The sequence below is a fragment of the Telmatherina bonti genome (assembly GCF_933228915.1).
Source record: "Telmatherina bonti genome assembly, chromosome: 16".
NCBI classification, from domain to species: domain Eukaryota; kingdom Metazoa; phylum Chordata; class Actinopteri; order Atheriniformes; family Telmatherinidae; genus Telmatherina; species Telmatherina bonti.
Window position 1 is genome coordinate 24,911,641 of NC_136614.1, and position 21,089 is coordinate 24,932,729.

Below are 21,089 nucleotides of genomic sequence, written 5' to 3' on the forward strand. Positions count from 1 at the left end.
CCTGCACATCTGACACACCTCAGAGTCAAGGCCGGATTATCCAATGGGCATTATGGGCACAGGCCCAGGGGCCCACACCCACTTGGGACACATTAGGGGCCCATGTAGGGCAAACAGCAGCAGTTTGGACATGAAACAAAATGTACATTAAAAGCCAGATGGTTACAGCACGATGTCTAGTGTATTGCTATTGGTACCATTGGCTGAGAGATGTTAGAAATGTTGTTTCACAGTGTTTCATTCACAATTTTCACAATGTTGCAGTGGGGAAGGGGGGCCCCTGGAACACTCTGGACCCAGGGGCCTGTGCCCTTTCAATCCGGCCCTGCTAAGACTTAATTAGCAAACTTGTGCAAAGCTTGACATCAAACTTTACATAAGTCCAATTACCCAATGATTTGAGTCAGGTGTGTTGCAGCAGGGAAACCGAACACTTGCAAGACTGACTCTCAAGGACCGAAGTTGGACACATACTGTAGCTTGTAGAAATCTTTACTGGTAATTTGTAATCATTTTTATGATGTACACTTTTAATCACTGCTATATTATTTATACACTGTGCTGGAATTCAAAGCCAAAACGAAAAGGACTAATATGAAATGCATTAACACACAAAATGGTCCCATCTGTTGAAAACGTGTGCAATGACTCTTATACTGTGAGTGGCAGGAAATACGCAGTACCCATTTAAAACGGCAGAGGGCGCTGTCAGCTATAAAACATTGACTTGTGGTTTCGGCCAATCCCTGAGCTGCCTTCAGCGTGTAATCCAGCCCCTGTCCTGCTCTCTGGCTCCAAGAGCTCACAGTCAAGTTGAAGAGAAAGACGAAGACAAGAGAGACAGACGGGGGAAACGAGGAGGAGAGTTTGTCATCATGAGTCGGTAACACAACAGTTCAGCGATGGAAATTATGTACAGATAGACATAAGGAGCCATAAAGGTGGATTGATAAACTGCCTATCGATTAGTGGTCGGATGTCAGCTGCGACAGTAAGAGAAGAAAGAAGAAAAGGAGGAGAAACATGAACCGACAGCACCAGTCTCAGGGAGTGGTTTTAACCGGTTACCACAGCAACGCCGAACTGTTGCCGCAAACGGGACTTGAGTCCAGCTGTCCGCCCGTCCAGAACCAAGAGTCCGCCGCAGCCAGGTGGGAAACACGTCCGGGTGTGCTGGCAATAGAAATCTTTGAATTGTGTGCAAATGGCAACTATGGGAGGTAATGCGTCAGTGCGTGAACGTTCATGAGCAAGTGGGCAAAGGTCACACGTTGCTCTGGCTTTTCCTCATTTGTTGCCTTGAGTTGTGTGAATGTGCTGACATTGCTGAAAAGTTGAAGAAAAACACACTCCTAGCAGCGTAAAGTGTGTCTATGCAGCAGGAAGACTAAGTAACGGGCAGGTTACCTCTGGCCTTGGGTTCTGGTTTCTGTCAGCACCTTCTTAGTTGTAATCAGCAGTTTTACCTTGGCTTTGTTACAACAGCCCAGATTTTGCAGAGGAGACTAAGTCCTAACTCCTGCACACCACTGGAAGTCTAAGGATAATCCTTTTGCACTGTTCTCATTCAGCGTTCAGTTGTCAAAGTAATCATTTTATTCTGTCATTGATGCATTATTTTGTTTTCTTGTAGCATTTATAGGTGGGAAGATTTTGGACTTTGGTTCATTGGTTCTTGTCCAATAAATTTGCATTCCTTGATTTATGGGAGTTTCTAGTTTCATGCTCTGTTATTATGAGGAAGGACATACCAATTCCTAAGAGATGCCTTGTTTTTGTTGGAAATACAGATTTGTATTGCTGCAAGGGCTGTGCAGCAGCACACAACTGTAGTCAAGAACCCAGTTCATGTGGCGTTCAGATTAACACACCTGCCCCTGTGTGGGTGTTTGTCTATGTGATATGCACTGCAGATGAGTGTGTTCCAGATGGCTTGTCCAGCTAGCTAGGAAAAATAAAGCATCACATTACAGCCCTCCTTTGTCCCTTCTCTCACAGCAGAGTGTGTGCATCCTGTCTGTGTTGACTTCTGCAGGCTAAGTTTTGTGATCATTGTTTCCTTCTGGTCAGGGAACTAAGACACAGACAGACAAACAGACTCTCAGGTGCGGGCCTTATATCAGGTGGACATCTGACCCGAAGAACCTTGGGTTACATGTTTGCAGGGAGTCTAACCTGCTGATGTCTTTATATTTCACATAAAAACATGTTCTGAAGTCCAGCTGTGTGTTTTTTTTTTTTTTGTTTTCCTATCGTAGCCATTAGTTGGTTTGCCAGTTAGTTTATTTCCTAAAGAGAATTATGTCAATGAGCTGAAGAATTAGCAAATAAAATAACACATAATAGACAGACATGTAATAAAAGGCTGAAAAAAATATTCCAACAGACATTGATTATATGTTGTAGATTCATCACGACTCAAATAGATCATGTTTTCAATCAGTGAGGTTATTGTTCAGGACAGTGACTGTTAGAGGGGGAACAGAGGCAGCCTCTGTCCTCACAAAGACCAGCTGGCATCTGTTGACCTGAATAGAAATGCCACACACAAAACACTTCTCATCCCCTTCCTCCTTTTCTGTTGATGGCAGTAGATGATCTAAACTGTCTTTGTTTTGTTTTGTTTTGTTTTTTTTTTAATTATAAAAAAAAAAGTTTATCTACATTTTCACTTCTTTCCCTTGAATCTCATCCTGAGCTACAAAACAAATTCCCCAAAGAAATAATTATAAAAAGGCCGAACATGCTCGTTGAAAAATAATTTCAGTATTAGAGATTTAACTAAAATAAAAAACACTTGAACGTGTTTGCAGAATATTAATATTGCAAGTGGTTTATGATAGCTTCTTAATATACTGTCTGGTAATTAAAATTAAACCCTTTTGGAAAATAAATATTTTTATTAAGTTTTTTCCTTTTATACTCAATTGTGACACCCTTGCCTCACACCGTTTATTATGTTGAATATAAAATCTTAGAAACTAGTAATGGTTTAATTCTATAAAGTCTTTATATTTTTATTTGGGTCTTACTCAAGTCTTTGGTTTAGCTTCCTTAAGTTTTTAATATATAGAATAATTTTCCTAATTTGTATTGAATTTAGCGAAAGGCACTAAAAATGATTTGTTTTTTCTTGTGTCTGTTATAGGATGGTTCACAGAAATGAACAATTCTCAGGTTTAAGTTTTTATTGCATTAAGAAAACACCCCAACTCGTCTTTAAAAGACATTTGTTGCATTTTATTTGTATTTTTTATATGTAAAATCTCAATGCTGAGAGCTGTTTGTTCAATCACTCAAATAAATGATCCTGAACCAAAAAAAAAAATGTTAATCATATTAATCATAAATATCATGGAGAAAAAAAGTATAAAGAAAAAGTAAGTAAGTAGTCACATAAAAAAGTTATTTTTTGCTGGGGTTTTTTTTTTTTTTTTTAAAATTAGCAATGTAATTGATTCCAGTGATTTAATGCATTATTTTGCACATTAAGGTAAAAATTTATGCTGTTAGAAATGCATTTACACACACAGGCACGGTCTCACACCTTCCATCTTTGTCAGCGGCTCTAAGCAGCTGATAACAGATGTGTGGACGAAGGTACAAAAAGAAGAACAATTGCACATGCAGCTGCAGCTCTGTTTTCCATTAAAGGTAATCTGTGTGAACATTTGCTGGTTTTACTCACAAGCACGGCCCTTCTTTCCTTAAAGGGGTGCTCTATTATGGTATTTTTGAGTTTTCTGAGCTTTCTACAGTGTTACAGTGTTGAATCCTCATCAGACATGTGAACGGCGCTGGTTTTTATCACCTAAACGCATGTTTGAGTTTGAGTTCCAGCACGCTCTCCGTTCGGTTTCCATGGCGACAAAAAACGTGTCGTTTTAGAGAGTTTTTTCTACTTGGAAATCCTTGTGACGTCCGGGGGGGGATAAGGTTCGGTGATTGGTTACCTTCTACTGGTTAACAAGGGCATGTACAAATACATCAGGCGGGTGGAAAACGTCGGATAAAGTTATTTCCAATGATGGCTGGTGAGTTTACCAAAGAGAGACATCCTGCTGCATTCCTTGCTGTGGGTTGCTGTTTTCCACTTCGTTTTCAGGGTCTGATTCAGGTTCCAACATGTAGGGCTGCATGCTATGTGTTGACATTGTATTTTGTTTTTTTTATTGAGTTCATATTAGCCTAATCCTTCTGTTTATGAGATGTTACAATGACGGCGAAAGCAGTTGCATTACGCGCTCCCGATGTAGTGCAGTGGTGGGAGGCGGGGCTTAATGCGGTATAGTCTCAATCCACTCGTTTTGCCCACAGGCTGATCTGACAGCCTACGGAGAGGGTCGGTCTGAAGTAAATAAAGCGATTTGTGACAATACCTCGATCAATCCCAGCCCTTCTGGGCTCAGAAATAAAAATAAATTAGCCTGAAATGCACATAATAGTTCCACTTTAAGTCACATTGTATATGCTAAGTTCAGAGAAAAGTGTTTGCATTATTGCTGTGTATGTAGTCTTGACTTTACATTTCTAAACTGGGATAGCCCGACTTATAGACACACGAGCACAGACACGCCTGCACTCTTACAACTTACCCAACATGGTTAACCAAAAAGAAAGAAAACTGATTTATCATTGAAGCAGAAAAGCTTAATTTTTAACATGGTTGTAAATCTATTTTCTACATCGCTGGATTCCAGTTTAAGGGGCCTGGAAGCAGGAGTGTCTCCTCTAATCAGATAACACATGTATATTTCCTCAGGGCCTCATAAGTTAAAACAAGGCATGTCATCATGTTCTAGCTGGTCATGATCCATGTGTAAGTCAGAAAACCAGTAGGTGTGCTCATTGTTGACACATGCGAGCTGATAACGCACTACCCTGTCATTTGTGCACAGCAATGTGTCAAAAGTTCTTATATAGGTTGGAAAGTAATACTGTATTTGTGTGACAAATTAATAAGAAAGAGGAAAATGCAACAAATTGGGATTGCAGCTGTCACCGTTGTGTACTGTACATGCATGAAGCCATGTTGGATTTTTTTGTCATCATTGGTTTTTCCTGCATATCAAACATGTTTGGATTAGCTAGAATTTACTGTAGAGATGTTTTCCAGGAGCATTTTTTTCACTATGTCGCTTGAAATGCCTTTTATGCCACAGTTGTAGCTAATTGTTTAAATACTTAAATACAAAAAATAAAAATATTTAGTCACCTGTGGAATTGACAGGCCTGAAAAACACCCTCTAGTCACTTTACCTGACCTGTTCTGAAGGATGTGATAATGTCTTTCAAACTCAACTTCGATCTGTCCCTCCACCCTCAACCACTCGGGAGCATACACTCTGTCTTTCTATGCTTTGGAGGTGTGGCTTTAAGGGGAAGTATGATGAAGGCAGTTCGACTTTTGAATTGCATATTTTCAAAATGTAGTAACATTTGTTTAAACCCTTTTCAACGATCTCCGATGGTACATTTAAAGGTAAGAAAAAAAAAAAACGTTTAGTTTCCTGAGCATTAACCTTGAAAAATATAAACCTTTCCCATCTTTGGACAATGTGTGGCAGCTCAACTAGGCATCATTTGTTGTTTGCCTTAAACATGATTTATTAGTATTACCAAACCAGGTAAGAGAAATAGGGGCATGGTTACAACTTGAAAAATCTTGGATTTAGCTATTTTTCTCAAACTAATGTTGAGTGGATGCAGCAAGGTAAGCTGCAGCTTTCTTAAAAACAGCAAACTCCACTTACAGTAGGTATTAGAATAAGAACCTTGAGCAGATTTGAAGAAGCAGCTATTATCTAAGAAGATGGCTGGGAGACCTCTCACTTTACAGAGCCTGCACACTGGCCGAGTCGTCACTGTGGCAGATCCTGAGTCAGTCAGACTGGATTGCATGCCACTGCCCTTACTCTCAACCACTTTTTAAACATCCAGTATGTATAAGTAAGGTTCCTAATTCTATTCATTAGTTAAACTGACATTGTATTCCTGAACATTTTATTCCTGTTAAACAAACAAAAAAACCAAAAACAAATCATGACTAAATTTTAATACTATATGACGCAAAGATTAGGCTAAAATGACTAATTGTATTCCTGTTGCTGAAAGCATTATTTGCTAAATAATAACCTTATTTATATTTAATACGTCATGATTCAACAAGCAATAACAACTACAAAAACACTCTGTGGAAGAGGAAATTAATGTAACATAAATACTAAAGAAGAACATTCATCAAGAGTGAGTCATTGCTGGATGTTTTTAGCTTACCTTCACCTATTTAAAATCTGTCTTCAGCTGTAACATAATATGCAGCATCTATATTGTATTAATGTCATGCAGATTAAACCCGAATGTTTAACAAGCTTCTCAAAGAGAGATGAAAAGGATTAAGGTGAAATGAAAAGATTAGAGATCACCTGATCCGTTTTTGCTTTATATTTTCGGGCTCATACAAGCATGCAAACCATCAAATGAAAATAGGAAACATTTCTTGATATCTGTAATGTCTCTATACTTTTTGAGTTATGTTTACATGTGAATTTTTTTTTTGCCAATCTTTGATTTATGACTTAGTCTTCGTTGTGGAGTAAAAGTAAATGATTAACTCAGCATGGAGTGGATTCCTGTGGATCTGGTGGGGTTGAACTGAATCTGCTCCAGCAAATCAGTAAAACGGAAATATTTTTTTATTTAATTCCACATACATGAAATCACTTAGGGGAAAAGTATATCTAAAAAAAATATGGCATTTAAAACTTAATGCCTCCAGCAAGAAGAAAGGAGATTGTCACATAAACAGAAAGAAAAAAAAACAAAGTGTTGTAATGAGAAGAAGAAGAAAGATACAGTAGTAGAAATATTTGGTGAAGGAGAAAAGGAAATGGAACACGAGGATGAGGGGAAAGGAGCTGGAAGGGAAGCTAGACTGCTGTTAATAAAATACCTGATCAAGATGTGTATTTTTATTTCTATCAATGTTTTCATTTCTCTGTCGGTGTGTGTTCAGTGTATGAGTGTGTGGCAGGAGGTCTGCTTTGGTATGTGACCTCACTCAGTGTGAAACTCCAGGTCAAAGCTCTTCTCATAATTCCAAATTAATGAAGTGCTGAGTAATACTTTACAGTTACTCTGTTTTATACAGAATTAATTATGAGTTATTCATCCTAAAGTTTCATTTAGAGTGGACATTTTGAAAGCTTGAGTCACTTTCACTTCATGCTATCCGTGTCCTTGTGAATAAACCTTGGTGTTGTCTTGATTATATGTTACCGTGGCAGCATGGAGAAATGTTGGTTAGCACTGCGGCCAGCAAGAAGCTTGCTGGTTTGAGCCTTGGCATGTTTTCCCCATGTATGCATGGGTTCTCTCTGGGTACTTCTGCTTCCAGTTAATTGAACACTTCTTATATAAGTCATTTTGGATTAAAGCGTCTGCCAAATGACTGTAGAAGAGAATGTTAATATAAAGTTTCTTCCCATTAAGGCACCCAGTTGGTTTGACTTTTGGTTGCAGCATCACTACAATGGCAGTTAATCCTTATCTGAGCTTTTCTTTTAAACATAAAGCCATAATCAGATCAGTGTTCAAATGCAAGAATTTTTTTTCACTTTTTCACAGCAGCACTGCTGAGTTTTACACCTCTGTGTGTTTTCGTTTTCTTTGTGGTTTGTTTAGATATGTAGGGTTACACTGATGATTCAGACACATGGAGAAGACTGCTGAAAGCTGATTAAAATGTGACAACTCATCACTCTGGGCTGCATATCAAACATTTGCACTAAATTAGTGATTCCCAAACTGGGAGACGGGTCCCCAGAATTATGACAGGAGGGACACACAAATATATCAAAGTATTAATGGGGAAGCAATGATGAATCAACAAGAGAGACAACAAGTACTAAAAAAGAAGAAAATATGATGGAGCATATCTGCCCCTGGGTTTGGTCAGGTAATGATCAAGTAATGGTAATAATCAACTGTGGGTTATGAAGAGAGACCAGTTTGATGTTTGTCTCAAGATATTATCATCTGATATTATGAGGTTTGCAGGCAAACAAGTTAAAGCACCATTTGGGAACGTTTCATCCTGAACACAGAGAAAATTGGGAACCATTGCATTAAACTAAAGCAGGTCACTCGCTTCCACCTATTTACTTTGAAGATGGAAACACTGTCATGTTAAGTCATTGCATGAGTCGCAGATAGTTTTACTGCTTTTTGTTGATGCAATAATGTCATTGTTGTAAGCGTGTTATTTCTCTTTTAGGCATCGTAACTTCTGAGATACAGACAGTGAAGCTGCTCAGGCACTCACAATGTTTAGATTTTCTTCCTCCTCTTACTTTTATTGCAGTTGAAATCAAACGAAGCCCCGAAACATTTTCTAAACAGTTTTGAAATTTTCTGTGTGAACTGGGAATTGTCCTTTCAAGTGCCTTGAAGACTGTTGACCACCCACTTAAAGGTCAAAGCTGGAGCTGCTTTTGTGCATAACTTTTGAACTGTTTGACTGATCTTCAAAGACCAATGTACATTGGATTTCTTGGATCAAACAGAATCCAAACCTCCTATGAGATCAATTTCTGCCAAATCGGATTATTAACCAGTATAGATTTTATATAAAAAAAGAAGGTCAAACACTGATGGACTGGCGACCTCTCCGGGGGGGCGTACCCTGCCTCTCCTGCGATGGTTGCTGGGATAGACTTCAGCTTCCCTGCAACCCTTAATTTGACTAAGCGATGTAGAAAATGAATGAAGGAAAGAAGGTTAAACATTTCCATTAGATAGAAAGTTGATGCAAATGAATTTCCAACCAGGCTTCAACAGAGCTATCACACCAATTTTAGACCATCCATCACAGCCAATCAAAGCTGATAACAGCCACTACACAGGAAATAGAAGCTTAATCGAAACAAAAATATACTCTTTACTTGTTACCATCATTAGATCCAGTTGCCATGGAAATGTTGTACAACTGAGCCTCATTGGTACTTGCTGCTACAGTACGGTATACACCAATTACAGTATCTGCAGCAGTAGTATTACTCCATTATACTTGTTAGTACTTTGGCCATGTTTTTGTGTGTGCTTGCTTCTGGAAACATTGAAATAATTCTCATACTCTCAGAAATTTGGGAAAATCAAAATGGATCACATGATATCAGATGGCAATTAGTGATAATCACTCGTTTAATAGTACATTTTTCTTTCACCATCCTCACGGTTTATCTAAATTTGCTATATCTTAGTTTTAGAAGTAAATCATGGCTGCACAAAACGTTAAGTTGCTTATTAACGCTCATAGAGTTGTGGTCAGAAGAACTTATACTTAGACTGTTACACTTCCTGAATGAAATCATTCCCAGCTATGAACATGAGTTGACTTCTCTTCAGTTGCTATTTGCAACAAAACTCTAACATACAGTAATACATTTAGTTAAATGTGTTTATCAAGCAAAGCGAAGTTCAAAGTGCACAGGAGCTGCTACTTTTAGCTCCAGCAGATGTTTCTCTCATTAGTTGACAGGTCGGGAATTCAACACGGAGCTGGCTTGTCTTCAGTTGGAGCCCTCTGTCAACTTGTGTCTGTATGACTCACACTCACAGATTTGTGTCATCTTTCATGTGTCTTGCCGTTAAAAGCAATAGATGAGCAGTTCTTTGGCAGTGCAGCATTTATGATCAGAGCTAATTTTATGATGGGTGCACATGTGGAACATCAGTCATAGCATTACTGGTAAACAGAGTACAAAGTGCACAGCTATAAATGTACGACCAGGCAGTGTCACCTGATGACCTTAATGTCTCTAGAGAAGTTTGGTTGAACTTGTCAGATATATTTAACCAGATTATAAAATTGCAATAAATAACAACATGCAATACTTTGTGTTCCTCTTCTATAGCCGCAAAACAGGCCACTACACGGTTCAACAAAACCAGAACACACAACATGGAGACAAACATGGACCTTCTTCATTCACCAGTAGTGCAAAAACAAACAGCAGTGATCCATCGTCACTCTCCAATCCAAGCTCCACTACTTGCCCCAAGTCCCAGCCTTCCTCCAGCCCCAAGCCAGGTTCCAGCCCCAGACACAGTCCCAATTCCAGATCCAGATCACGACCGCCGTGTCAGCGCAGCGGCTCTCAGGTAGGCCGTGAGGGAGTGACAGAAAAAACCTCTCTGCTCACTTGTGACTATATTTTTCTTTACTTTCAGATAGTTAGCCTGTATGATGTGGGTGAAGCCATTGATATTCTGCTGTGATGCTATTTACTCTTCTGAACTGTCCCAGTTTGATTTGGTCAGGCTCCTGCCATGATTATTTATCTCATGGCATCAAAGCCTGCACATATTTTTTTTTAAATCAGGTCATTCAGGAAGATAAACTGCAAGTCTGGGCAGAGACAGGAATGAGAACATGGAACTGCAAACAAACAGACTCTCCAAACCTTCTGCAGGACTCCTTGGATGAGCTGCAGATGGATGACTACTGGAAGGAGGTGGAGAATATCACCAGCTCAGGAGGAGGAGCAGGGAGAGGAGAAGGAGAAGCTCAAGAGGAGGAGCACCAGAAAATTCCTGAAGGTGGGATTCACTGTATCTATGGAACAATCTTAGAGGGAGATAAGTTCTGCCCTTGTGGTTTTATGTGTGCAGGAATACACAAACAGTCCTTTTTATTCTTCATTCACAATAGCTTGGGTGTGTGTGTGTGAGGTGGGACATGGTTACGTAGTCCTATATTCCTCCTTCTTAAAGTGAGATACCAAGACGGCATGACAGATGTTTGATATAATACTTGTGCATGAATTTGTTTTTCTGTTATATTTAGCCTTTTGTGAGGACGATTGTTTTCAGGAGTAAACATGCTCTTCCTGTTTAATGTGTGTTTTTTGTCTGTGTGTGGTTCCTCCTTCCATTGTGTCGTGTCCTGCATTGGAAGAAGACAGAATCAATTTGGCCATATTGAAAGGAGAATAAAATTCCTTTTACTTTCTTTGTTTCATGTTTTTTTTTGGTGCTCCATCATCTGCAAAACATGTAAAACTACCAACCATCATCTTTGTCATCAGTCATGTCCCTTTGTTTTGGTCACATTCAGAAGGAGAACAGGAGGAGGCATGGCTTACAGAGGCGGGACTTGTACGGCTTTTTGACGATTCATTGGCTGCAGATGAGCAGGAACAGGTGTCAATCATATATGTTTCTGTTATTTTATTGAGATTGGGGTAAAATTGATCACTGTCAGTTGCAAGTGACACAATAAATCAACGGAAAACTGATTAATGACGAGATGATAACTGTGTCTTGTCTGATGCGATGTCCTGATGAATTGTCAGGAAGAAGACAGCGCTGTGTTCCTGTCCACCCTCACAAGAACGCAGGCAGCGGCTGTAGAGCGTCGTGTGGCATCCTTCCAGCAGACATTGCTGCGGCGGCGTAACCGGCAACACCTTCCTGACGTTCGGGATATATTCAGACCTCCTGAGAAGGTAAAGAGCATTGCTTTGCTGCTTTGTGTCATGTTATGTTAGTGTTACCGATGCCTCCCAGTTTGATTTTTTTTTTTTTTTTGAGTAAAATAAAAAAAAGTACAAGAAATTTTTACTTTCACAGAAAAAATTTTCCAGTTTTTTTCCATTACTTCTTGGTGACAATGTGGTGTAATAAACAAAGTAGAATTATTACCATTAAAACCGAAAATGACTTTTTAAATGTAAAGGGTTTATTGGGTTTTGCACATGGAGATATTGAAATAGCTTAAGGAGCTACAAAGTCATATTAATCTATGGATTCATCATGGTATAAAGTCCTACATAAGAAATAAATCCACTGAATATGTAACCTAGTTGAGTAAAGCACAATAGTTTGTGTATTAAAAAAACACGATGAAAGGAAGTGTCTTAATTTTATTATTGGAGTTGGTGACCCCTGTCCTAGTCTATCACAATGGAGCAGGGTCAGTCTGGACCATTTTCATTGCTCCAGTATTTAATCTTTGAGCTTCCTAAAGCTGTCTTTTTTTAATTAACCTACAGATAAGAGGTTTTCTTGCTCTTACACAGCTGTTGAGAGTAAAACAATTCTAGCTTTATTCTCATTATGTGTGATGAAAAGTTCTTACTTAAACTGTTAAACGTTTCCATGAAAAATCTGTGATGTGAATGTTTTATTTTTTCTCTCACATTTACATAATTTAAAATCATCATCAGATCATTTAAAATTAACATCTGACCAGGTTCTCATTTGTTGGATTTCTTAATACAGCTTTAGACATTTCTATAGTGTCTGTAGTTATCTAGTTTGCTTCATGAAGACAAGTAATTGAACTTTTATGAGCTTTATTTAGTTAAAAATCAAATGTGTATTCCAATATAGCTATTCAGGGTGTCATAAGCTGCTCACTGCACCACTTTATAATGTGTTAGCTGAAACAGCTTCAGTACTTATCCAATGGGAGGCTCTTTAATCCACCAGGTGACTTTTTGGACCAGGCAGTGTCATTTTTATCCCAGCTTGTCATAGAATCCCAGTAAAAAGCCATTCTGAGAGGAAACCTTGTTAAGTAACTTACCTCATGATATCCACTGTCTTTCATTGTCTGAATTGACGATTCATCCACACAAACTTTTACATTTCCTTTTTTTCCCCCCATACTATGGAAAAGTAGTAACAATTGATAATTATCTTCAGTGACTGCCTAGGGATATTTAGGAACTTACCTTTTTTTAACACCATTAAATTTCATACTAATATTGCAAAATCATATCCTTTCAACATGTTTCATTGCATTTGGCTTGATTTATGTTGAATAAACTGAAGTTTTACTATTTGATTAAATTTAAGTGTATTATTCCAGTTTAAACTACCTGAACCCAAAGTATTTCATGTAAACACACATTTTGTCCACTAATTAACAAACAAGTTAATATGTGACAGAGAACTCTGTAAATTTGTGACTCATTTAACACAGAGATGTACAGTGATGTGTCCTTGTTTTGATTTTGTTCTAGGATGAAGAGCCTCATAAACTCAAAGGGGGAACTGAAAACAGACAAAAAGATGCGTCAACAGTCGGTGCGTGTAACCTACCACAGATGAACACCAGTACACTGAGTTGGCATGGAGAATAGCATACACGTCCCAAATAAATGTCTGCCTTGCAACATAGACACAAAAATGCTGGAAATGATTGGACAGAAAAAAATGCATGAAAACAAGCTCACAGTTTCCTGTAATGTGATGCCGTATTCTGCAAGTAATCAGGGGTTTCTGCTGCATCTTACAGGAAGTGCTATTTGTGGTATCTCTTAAAATTCAAACAAGATTAGGGGGAAATCAATTCAGTTCATTAGAATTTTAGCTACTGATTTTGTTATCTTTTCTATATGTGCTTGTAAAAGAGAAGTTAGTTAAAGTTTAAATGCTCTTAAAGAAGTAGAAACTCAGCAGGTCTGTGTTACTTCCTTTTCCTGCTGCAGTGGCTAATACATGTTAGGATTTTAACATAAAAAACTTGTTTTATCTTTCTTTAAATTGTACATTACAGGCATGATCACATATGAACTGCACATGCATGGTTTTATTCTCTCTCTCTCTGTCTCTACACAGAAATGGACACAGAGCTGAATATTGAAGTGGCTTTTTCAGAGCAGGCGCTTTCTTACCGGGACAGCCATCAAAGGTTAAAGGTCACCACCAGCCTCAATTCACCTGACGACAAACTCCCTGTGAGTTACACGCTTGTATGCCTCCAACGAAGCTTTGTTCTTCTAAAGAGCTGAGCATCTGGGCTTGTGCAAGAGTTAATACTGCAAGCCTAGTGAATGAAGTTAACGCTGATACTCTTTTTTTTTTTTTTTATTGCCATACAAGTACACGCAATTATTCACCTTCAGCTTTTACTAGAGCTGGCAATATAAACTTGCATAGGATTTTCTTTAATGCTTCACTATACGAAAATATTTCCAGAAAGTTCTCATTTTAAAAAAAAGTATATTTGAATCTGACAAAATTCAGCAATTTATAATGTTGTTAACTAGCCGAGAACAAGTTTTTGTGTTTTGTTCAGCAGCAGTAATGGTTTGTAGTGACATCTCGTGGTATATACTGGTACAGCAGGTTTTAATGACTTCATGTGGAAAATAATGAGGCATTTTCTCCTGCGGTCACTGACAACCCTCTGCCCCCGTGTTGCTATATTTTTCTTCTGCAGAACTTTAAGTTGCTCCGAGATAAAACAGGTCAGACCAGAATAGGAGATTTGTCACCTTTGGATATGAAAAAGGTAAAAGGAAAAATATAGTTGCTATGCTGAATTAGGTTTGTTTACAAGACTAGTTACTTTTTAAAGTAGGATTCTTGTGTACATTTTTTTGCTGTTTGAAACTGATCTTTCAGGTGCGAAGACTGGTGCTTGTGGAAATGACCGCTCTGTTTGACACCATTGGCATCGACCTCAAGGCGCATAAAGCTGTCAAAGTAAAGACTAAAGGTAGTTTCACACACAACGTCAACAGAGGAACCACAGATGGATTAACAAAACTCAGTGATAAATGTATCAAGTAAAACATTTGCCTATACAGGTGACATAGTATGTGTAAATACTGACAAACATCCTCTTAGAAATCCATTAAAAGAAGCTCAAACTGGGACGAATATCATGTTTACTGATAAACATCTTTTATTAGTTTATTCATGATGTGTATGAGGACATTTCTGCTTTACTCGGTATTTGTATGTGTGTAGAAAGTGGTCTGTTTGGAGTTCCTCTCCCCACATTATTGGATCAAGACCAGAGGCGGGCTCAAGGGACCAAAGTGCCATTCATACTGCAAAGGGTGAGCACAGCATCCAGCCATGCTCTCTATATGAGACATCAAGAGTTTATAAACAGCTTTGACTAAAGGGAATCGTGCTAGAATAACTGATCCAGCAGCCTGTTGTGTAACAATAAGACTGATTCTTCATCTCTGCCCCCTGTCATTAGCTCATTAGTCACATCGAAGAGGAAGGATTAGACACCGAGGGGTTGCTACGGATCCCTGGAGCAGCCACTCGAGTAAAGGTATTTTCCCCACAGATGCATTGCAAATTGTCACATTTGCTTTGCTGATAACATCTCATTTATCATTCTGGGCTTTGTGTGTTTACCCTAAATCCAGTCACTGTGTCAGGAGCTTGAGACCTCTTTCTATGATGGTACATTTCCATGGGAGCAAGTGAAGCAGCACGATGCCGCCAGCCTTTTGAAGCTGTTCATCAGGGACCTGCCTCATCCACTGCTGACTGTGGAGTACCTCAATGCATTTATAGCAGTTAACAGTATGTATTTGAGCTGTCTGAGTAATCTTAGGGGATTTACAGACACATTATGAGACAGTGAGCTGAGCTTTTGCTTGGATTTTTTTTCCCGTGTGTAATGTCAGAGCTCCCCACAAGAAAGCAGCAGCTACAGGCTTTGAACCTGCTGGTCCTTTTGTTGCCAGAGGCCAATCGGGATACTTTGAAGGTAAGCTATGCTATCTCTTTAAAAGTCATAATTTTGTAATATCACTGCCTTATAAAAGTGGCAACTATGCTTGTTTTGATTTAAATTTTCTGTTTCCAGGCGTTGGTGGAGTTTTTCCAGCGTGTGATTGAACATCAGGACAAGAATAAGATGACTCTGAACAACGTCTCTGTTGTCATGGCACCCAACATCTTCATGTTCAAAGGTTTTCGGTCTAAGGTTACAGAGCAACAGGAGTTCTCCATGGCAACCAGTACAGCCAACATCGTCCGACTGCTGATAAGATATCAGAAACTCCTGTGGACGGTAAGATAAAAAATTTAACTCGCTAGAGATGTCAGCTATTCAGGCAACATAATAAATGTGAATATAAAACTAGTGGGAAAATGTTTTTCTTGACATATCCTGGTTACTCTCCAACCAATAATGATTTTTCTCAGGGTTGGCAGTTAAAGGGTGTCTGCATTATTATCTCATCTAGATCCCCAAGTTCATTTTGACCCAGGTCAGACAACAAAACATGGAAAGTCAGCGGAAACTAAATAAAGAGAGAGCTGTACGGAAGCTGCTGAAGAAGATAACCACTGAAAAACCTATTGATAAACCTATATCTGAGGTAAGAAGAGGTTTAATTTTGAGATTGCGCAGTGGCGAGGAACCTGTTTTGAGAAGTCACAATTATTGATCCAGCAAGCCATTTTCAGTAATAGCTGGGACACAGTGCAAAATGTAGAGGAACTTTGCATTAGGCTCTTTTTTATTACTCTATTTACTGATATAATAAAAAGATTTAAAAAAAAAAAAAAAAAAAAAGTGAATGCAATTTGGATGCTGGATCAAATGTTTTCTCCAACCTAAATGTGATTCCAGCAGCAATGAAAAAAAAATAAGCAGGGACAATAAATGCTGCTTATATTGTGTGATACTTAAAGAAAATAGTGGTAATTGTCTGTGGTTCAGTGAGATGACAAGGTATTAATGGAGCACTTGAGTCTGTGATGAGTAAGTTTAATCATTTATTCCCATGGTATCATAATTGATGGCATTTTTTAGACATATTGCATTACTTTAAAGTTGGGGTGGGTAATGTTGGGGAGCTAGCAAGGTTTGAAAGTGGCACCCTGTCTTGGCTCCTCCCCCTCTGGTCTTACTCCTTGCATGATTCAAGGCTTTTTTTTTCTTACCCCTACCAAGGAAGTTGTTTTTACTTTCGTTTATCTGTTTGTCTGTTTGTGTTTAAGATAACTCAAGAAGTTATGGGTGGATTTTAATTAAATTTTCAGAACTGATTTAATTTTGGTGGTAATCCGGATTGTCGTTTGAAGGAAGAGAGCCGGGAGAAGAAGCTTACAAAATATAAGAAATTAACAACTTCAATTCGGTCCAAACGTTTGGATTGGTTAGAGTTTTTACAGATTTACAGTAAACTGAGGGGTCTAACCATATTTATTATTGTTCATGATTGCAAAATATATTGATCAGGACGAGGAACCACTTCACCCAGAGTAAAAAAAAAAATGTCTCTGAGCAAGATTACCCACCCCAGCCTTAGGGCAGGGAGTCCGTCCTCGGTCCTCATGGGCGCTATCCTGCAGGTTTTGAATGTTCACCTGAATCAGACTGATTAGTTAACTTGATGACAGGCTGTTGAGGAGAACCATTAAATTAAAATCAGATAACCAAGGACACATCTAAAACCTGCAGGATTGCAACCCCTTGAGGACCAGAGCAGGACACCTTTGCTCAGAACCCTGTTGTAAACATTCTGACACTTGCCTTCTGGCCCTTGGTGGACACTTTTTACCACAAAAATCATTTACAGATATCAATTAAACAGTATATTTTTGCTTTTAAAAAAACAAAAAAAACAAAAAAAAAACAGCATTTTGTTAAGGGGCCAGAAAAAGACTTAAGATTTTTTTAAAAATGAGAATTTTCTGCTGAATATTTTTTGGATCAGGCTGTGAGGGCTTAAAGATATTCTGCAAAATTTATTTTTAAGGATCGGCATGTAAATCAGTATTAACTGATCCTGATCTTTGTATCCTTTTGGAGAACCTGCCTCTAAAATAGTCACAATTCCCTTGCCAAAATCGGCAACTTGGATTAAAAGGAATGAAAAGGAAAGAAAAGATCCAAAAATGCGCATGCAGTAAGACAATGCCAAATTCTCCATGTAACAGTTGACGAGTCATGGTGAGAAAAGTAGACTTCTTGTATTCTTATCCTGTATCCCATCCTTGCTTGCTCAGGATGGGAGATTAAGTTGGAGCCTCCAACTCAATCTGTTGGTTTCCTTATACAGGCTATTATGAATTGGCTTTCATTATGTTTTTGTTTTTTGTTTTTTTTTCCCTGTCTGTAAAGCGTCTTGAGATGGCATCGCCGTGATTTGATAAATAAAGTTGATTTGAATTGAATTGCATCATGTTAAAATATTATATACATTAGCACACAAAAAGTAGAAGCAAAGGAGGCCACAAGCCCTTACGCAGCTGAACTCTTACTTTAGGCAAGAATGAAAACTACAGCGAATGGTTGTACTGACGTGGTTACAGAGAGCCGTTAAAGGAAGAACCGATACGCCACAGTAACAAACAAATCTCTGTTCCTGCTTTTGCAAACATGTTGACATCAAATTAAAAAATACTGTATGTTTGTCAAATGATATCACAGTATCAGCATTTAAAGTGTTGTCTAAACTGAATCCAGGGTTGGAACAAGTGTCTAAATAAACTATACCTTTGAATTCCAGCTCACCAGTAAACAACCTACTGTATATAAGTGTCAGCTGACAGAGCCAAAAAAATAGCTGTCTGCCATGAATCTGATGCAGTTGCGTATCACTAATAAAAGTTAATTAAAACGACAGTTTACTTGTAGTTTTTTGTCATATAACACTGACATGAGATTCTGTTCCTCTTGACAGATTTTTGTTGAATGAGTAACTACGGTAACGCTTAACCAAAGGACTGTGAGTCCAGACAGCGACTTGAGTTTATTAAACAGAAGAACAGTAGTTTATTCATGTCTACATTCTTTAGTCCCCCTAAGTCCGGCATAAATCCGTGTTTTTGTCGGTGTGAAGTGTTTGTGATGATGTGTTGACAGTCTTTCTCATCTCTCTGCATGTCGGTGTTTACAAGCAGGAGAATTCTCAGGGATTTATTCGTGTCCAGGCGCCTCAGTTCAATAAAGTTTCCATGGCAGTTCAGCTTACAGAGGAGCTGCAAGCTGCAGATGTATTAACACGCTTCCTCACCCAAGACAGGTAAAGCCTACATGTGTATACTTGTGCTTCATGAAAACTGTGCTAGCCATGTCCCTTTCACTCTCGCTTACTGTCTCTTTCCTTTGCCATTCCTCTTTCCACCTCTACAGTTCAGTGGCACTAAAGAAGGAGGACTTGTGTCTTTATGAGATTGGTGGAAACATCAGTAAGTTGTTTCCCATCATGAAACAGTACTCTAGCAGCTATCGCCCTGGTAACCACAGGTCATGATGAATGTCTGCTAAATGTCTCTTTGTCTGACCTTCTACCTGTTTGCCTCTTCTCGTAGAAGAAAGGTGTTTAGATGAGGAGACATACATGAAGGACCTTGTCCAGCTCAACCCTACAGCAGAGTGGGTGATCAGAGCCATACAGCATTAATGAACCACCACCACCTGCTGGAACTTACACTGCTGCAAATTTCTATCACTGCATCCTGCTGAGACCACACGTCGGCTGGTTCTCTGTGATCGCTGCTAGATCTGGATGCATTTTGGACTGTTTCATGTGTAGCAAACATATGAAATCCTGAAATCTATCAGGAATAAAAAGCTATACTAACTATACTGAAATAAGATGCAAGTTATTTCTGTTTAGTTTGTTGCATTACCGAAATAAGATGAGGGAAAAGCAGAATTTGAGGTGTGCAAAAAACCACATATAAACTTTGTACATTTTTCCCACAGCTGCTTATAGGATTGCTTACCTAAAGAATAGTACAATTGTTCAGGTAAAAGAATAAACACTTTTTTAATATTCTTTTTTTTTTAACCTTTGTGCACTGGTGGAAAACTCTTAGTTTTAGTACTGTGATTTATTGCATCTAATCACTTTAATGTGTCTCCAGTCAGATGGAAAATTGAAGCATTGGGTAATAAAAATATGGTGAATATTGAACACATTTAAGTGTAGTAATTTAAATATATCTACTTGTATTTTTTTGTTAAAAGACCTATAAATGAAATGTATGACCACATTATTAGGTTGTGTTATACCCAAACACTTGCTTTGGAGGAAATGTACATTAGTAATGATAAACGCACATATTCAAGAATAAAATAAAATGATTGTTTTGGGTTTTTGTGATCATCCTGTCACTGACTAGCTCAGGACAAGTGATGATTATGTCAGTCTTTTTAGGATATAGTCATAATCTGTCCAGGAGATCTTTTTAAACAAAGGATATTTGAGTGTAAAAAATCTACAAAAACTGCTAGATGTCACTGTACAGATGTTAACCAACAATATATTTTCACACTTTTTTTTAATAAACAAAAAATGTATACAGAGGAAATGTGCACAGGTACATTTTGAATATGTCAAGTTTAGTTTTTTACCAAAGATTAGTTGGACTCTAAAGTGCACATGTTAAAGAAATACACTTACAAATAACTATAGAAATTGCCTTAAGAAATTATACATTTGCACATGATTTCTAAGTCTGTCTTTTATTTTTATTTTTTGGTTTTCCATAAATCCTTTACAAACTTGGCATCTGCTGATTATGTGATTGTAAAAAGTTGTTTTTAGCTTGAATCATATTTCCATTTCTTTTTGGCACCCATCTGTACTTTTAACAAGAGCCTAATCTGATTCTTTGTGGTTTCTCTTCACCTCAACAGCCTATCTGGGATATCTGCATTTCACTCATGTTTTTTCCATGATGCGATAAAAGCAAAAAAGATATATATCTATGTAAATTTAAATTCTTCTTAATATTCAAATTGTTTTTAACAGAAACCTTGTCACTTTCTGTTCTGTCTTGTTTTAATGTTTACTGTGATTTTTTTTTTTCTTTTTTTCAAGAATGATGTCTTTATGTAGCTGCCTGTTAAATGACCACTGAAACTGCCTCGAAATAAACTTATGGTTGTTAATTACATTTTCTTTGTGTGCTTATGTAAGCAAATGAGCCAACGTGGCATGTGCGAACTGTAAAATTTGTTTTTCAATTCACTCATTGAAGTATTGTCTGGTTGGTGCCCTGTATTAATAAATTCCTGCAGTCTTCCTGCTCTTCTAGTAGCTGTACAGGAATATTCAGATGTTACTGTTTTGGTCAGATACAGAAACAGAATATAATTTAGCCACCAAGCTATGTAAGGCAGAATGTATCAAGGGTAGAATATGGACTCAATACACATGTTATACCAGCATATAGACCTTTTATATGCTTAATATGCAACATGCTTACATTCTGCACCTCAATTTTAAAACAGCTTATTTAGACTTGTTTAATCCCTTTAGGCCTGACCTAAGAAATAGTGGGAAAAAAAATATTTTATTAATATG

General features: G+C 38.0%; 1 protein-coding gene across 2 annotated transcripts; it reads left to right on the top strand.

Moving 5' to 3' along the window:
* The first annotated feature begins 813 nt into the window (after window positions 1-813).
* Window positions 814-20,677, top strand: arhgap18 (Rho GTPase activating protein 18). 2 transcript variants are annotated; one of them, XM_079255420.1, is made up of 18 exons: window positions 814-1,151; window positions 9,915-10,161; window positions 10,473-10,599; window positions 11,117-11,202; window positions 11,355-11,507; window positions 13,029-13,092; window positions 13,627-13,745; window positions 14,231-14,302; window positions 14,416-14,509; window positions 14,764-14,855; window positions 15,005-15,082; window positions 15,180-15,339; window positions 15,444-15,526; window positions 15,626-15,832; window positions 16,008-16,142; window positions 18,673-18,797; window positions 18,908-18,963; window positions 19,087-20,677. In XM_079255420.1, the coding sequence occupies exons 1-18, from the start codon at window positions 1,024-1,026 to the stop codon at window positions 19,176-19,178; spliced, it is 2,118 nt and encodes a 705-aa protein (XP_079111546.1). In that variant the 5' UTR covers window positions 814-1,023; the 3' UTR covers window positions 19,179-20,677. The 2 variants fall into 2 exon arrangements, with proteins under 2 accessions (XP_079111546.1, XP_079111547.1); XM_079255421.1 differs by having other exon boundaries at window positions 18,676-18,797.
* Window positions 20,678-21,089: the final 412 nt, after the last annotated feature.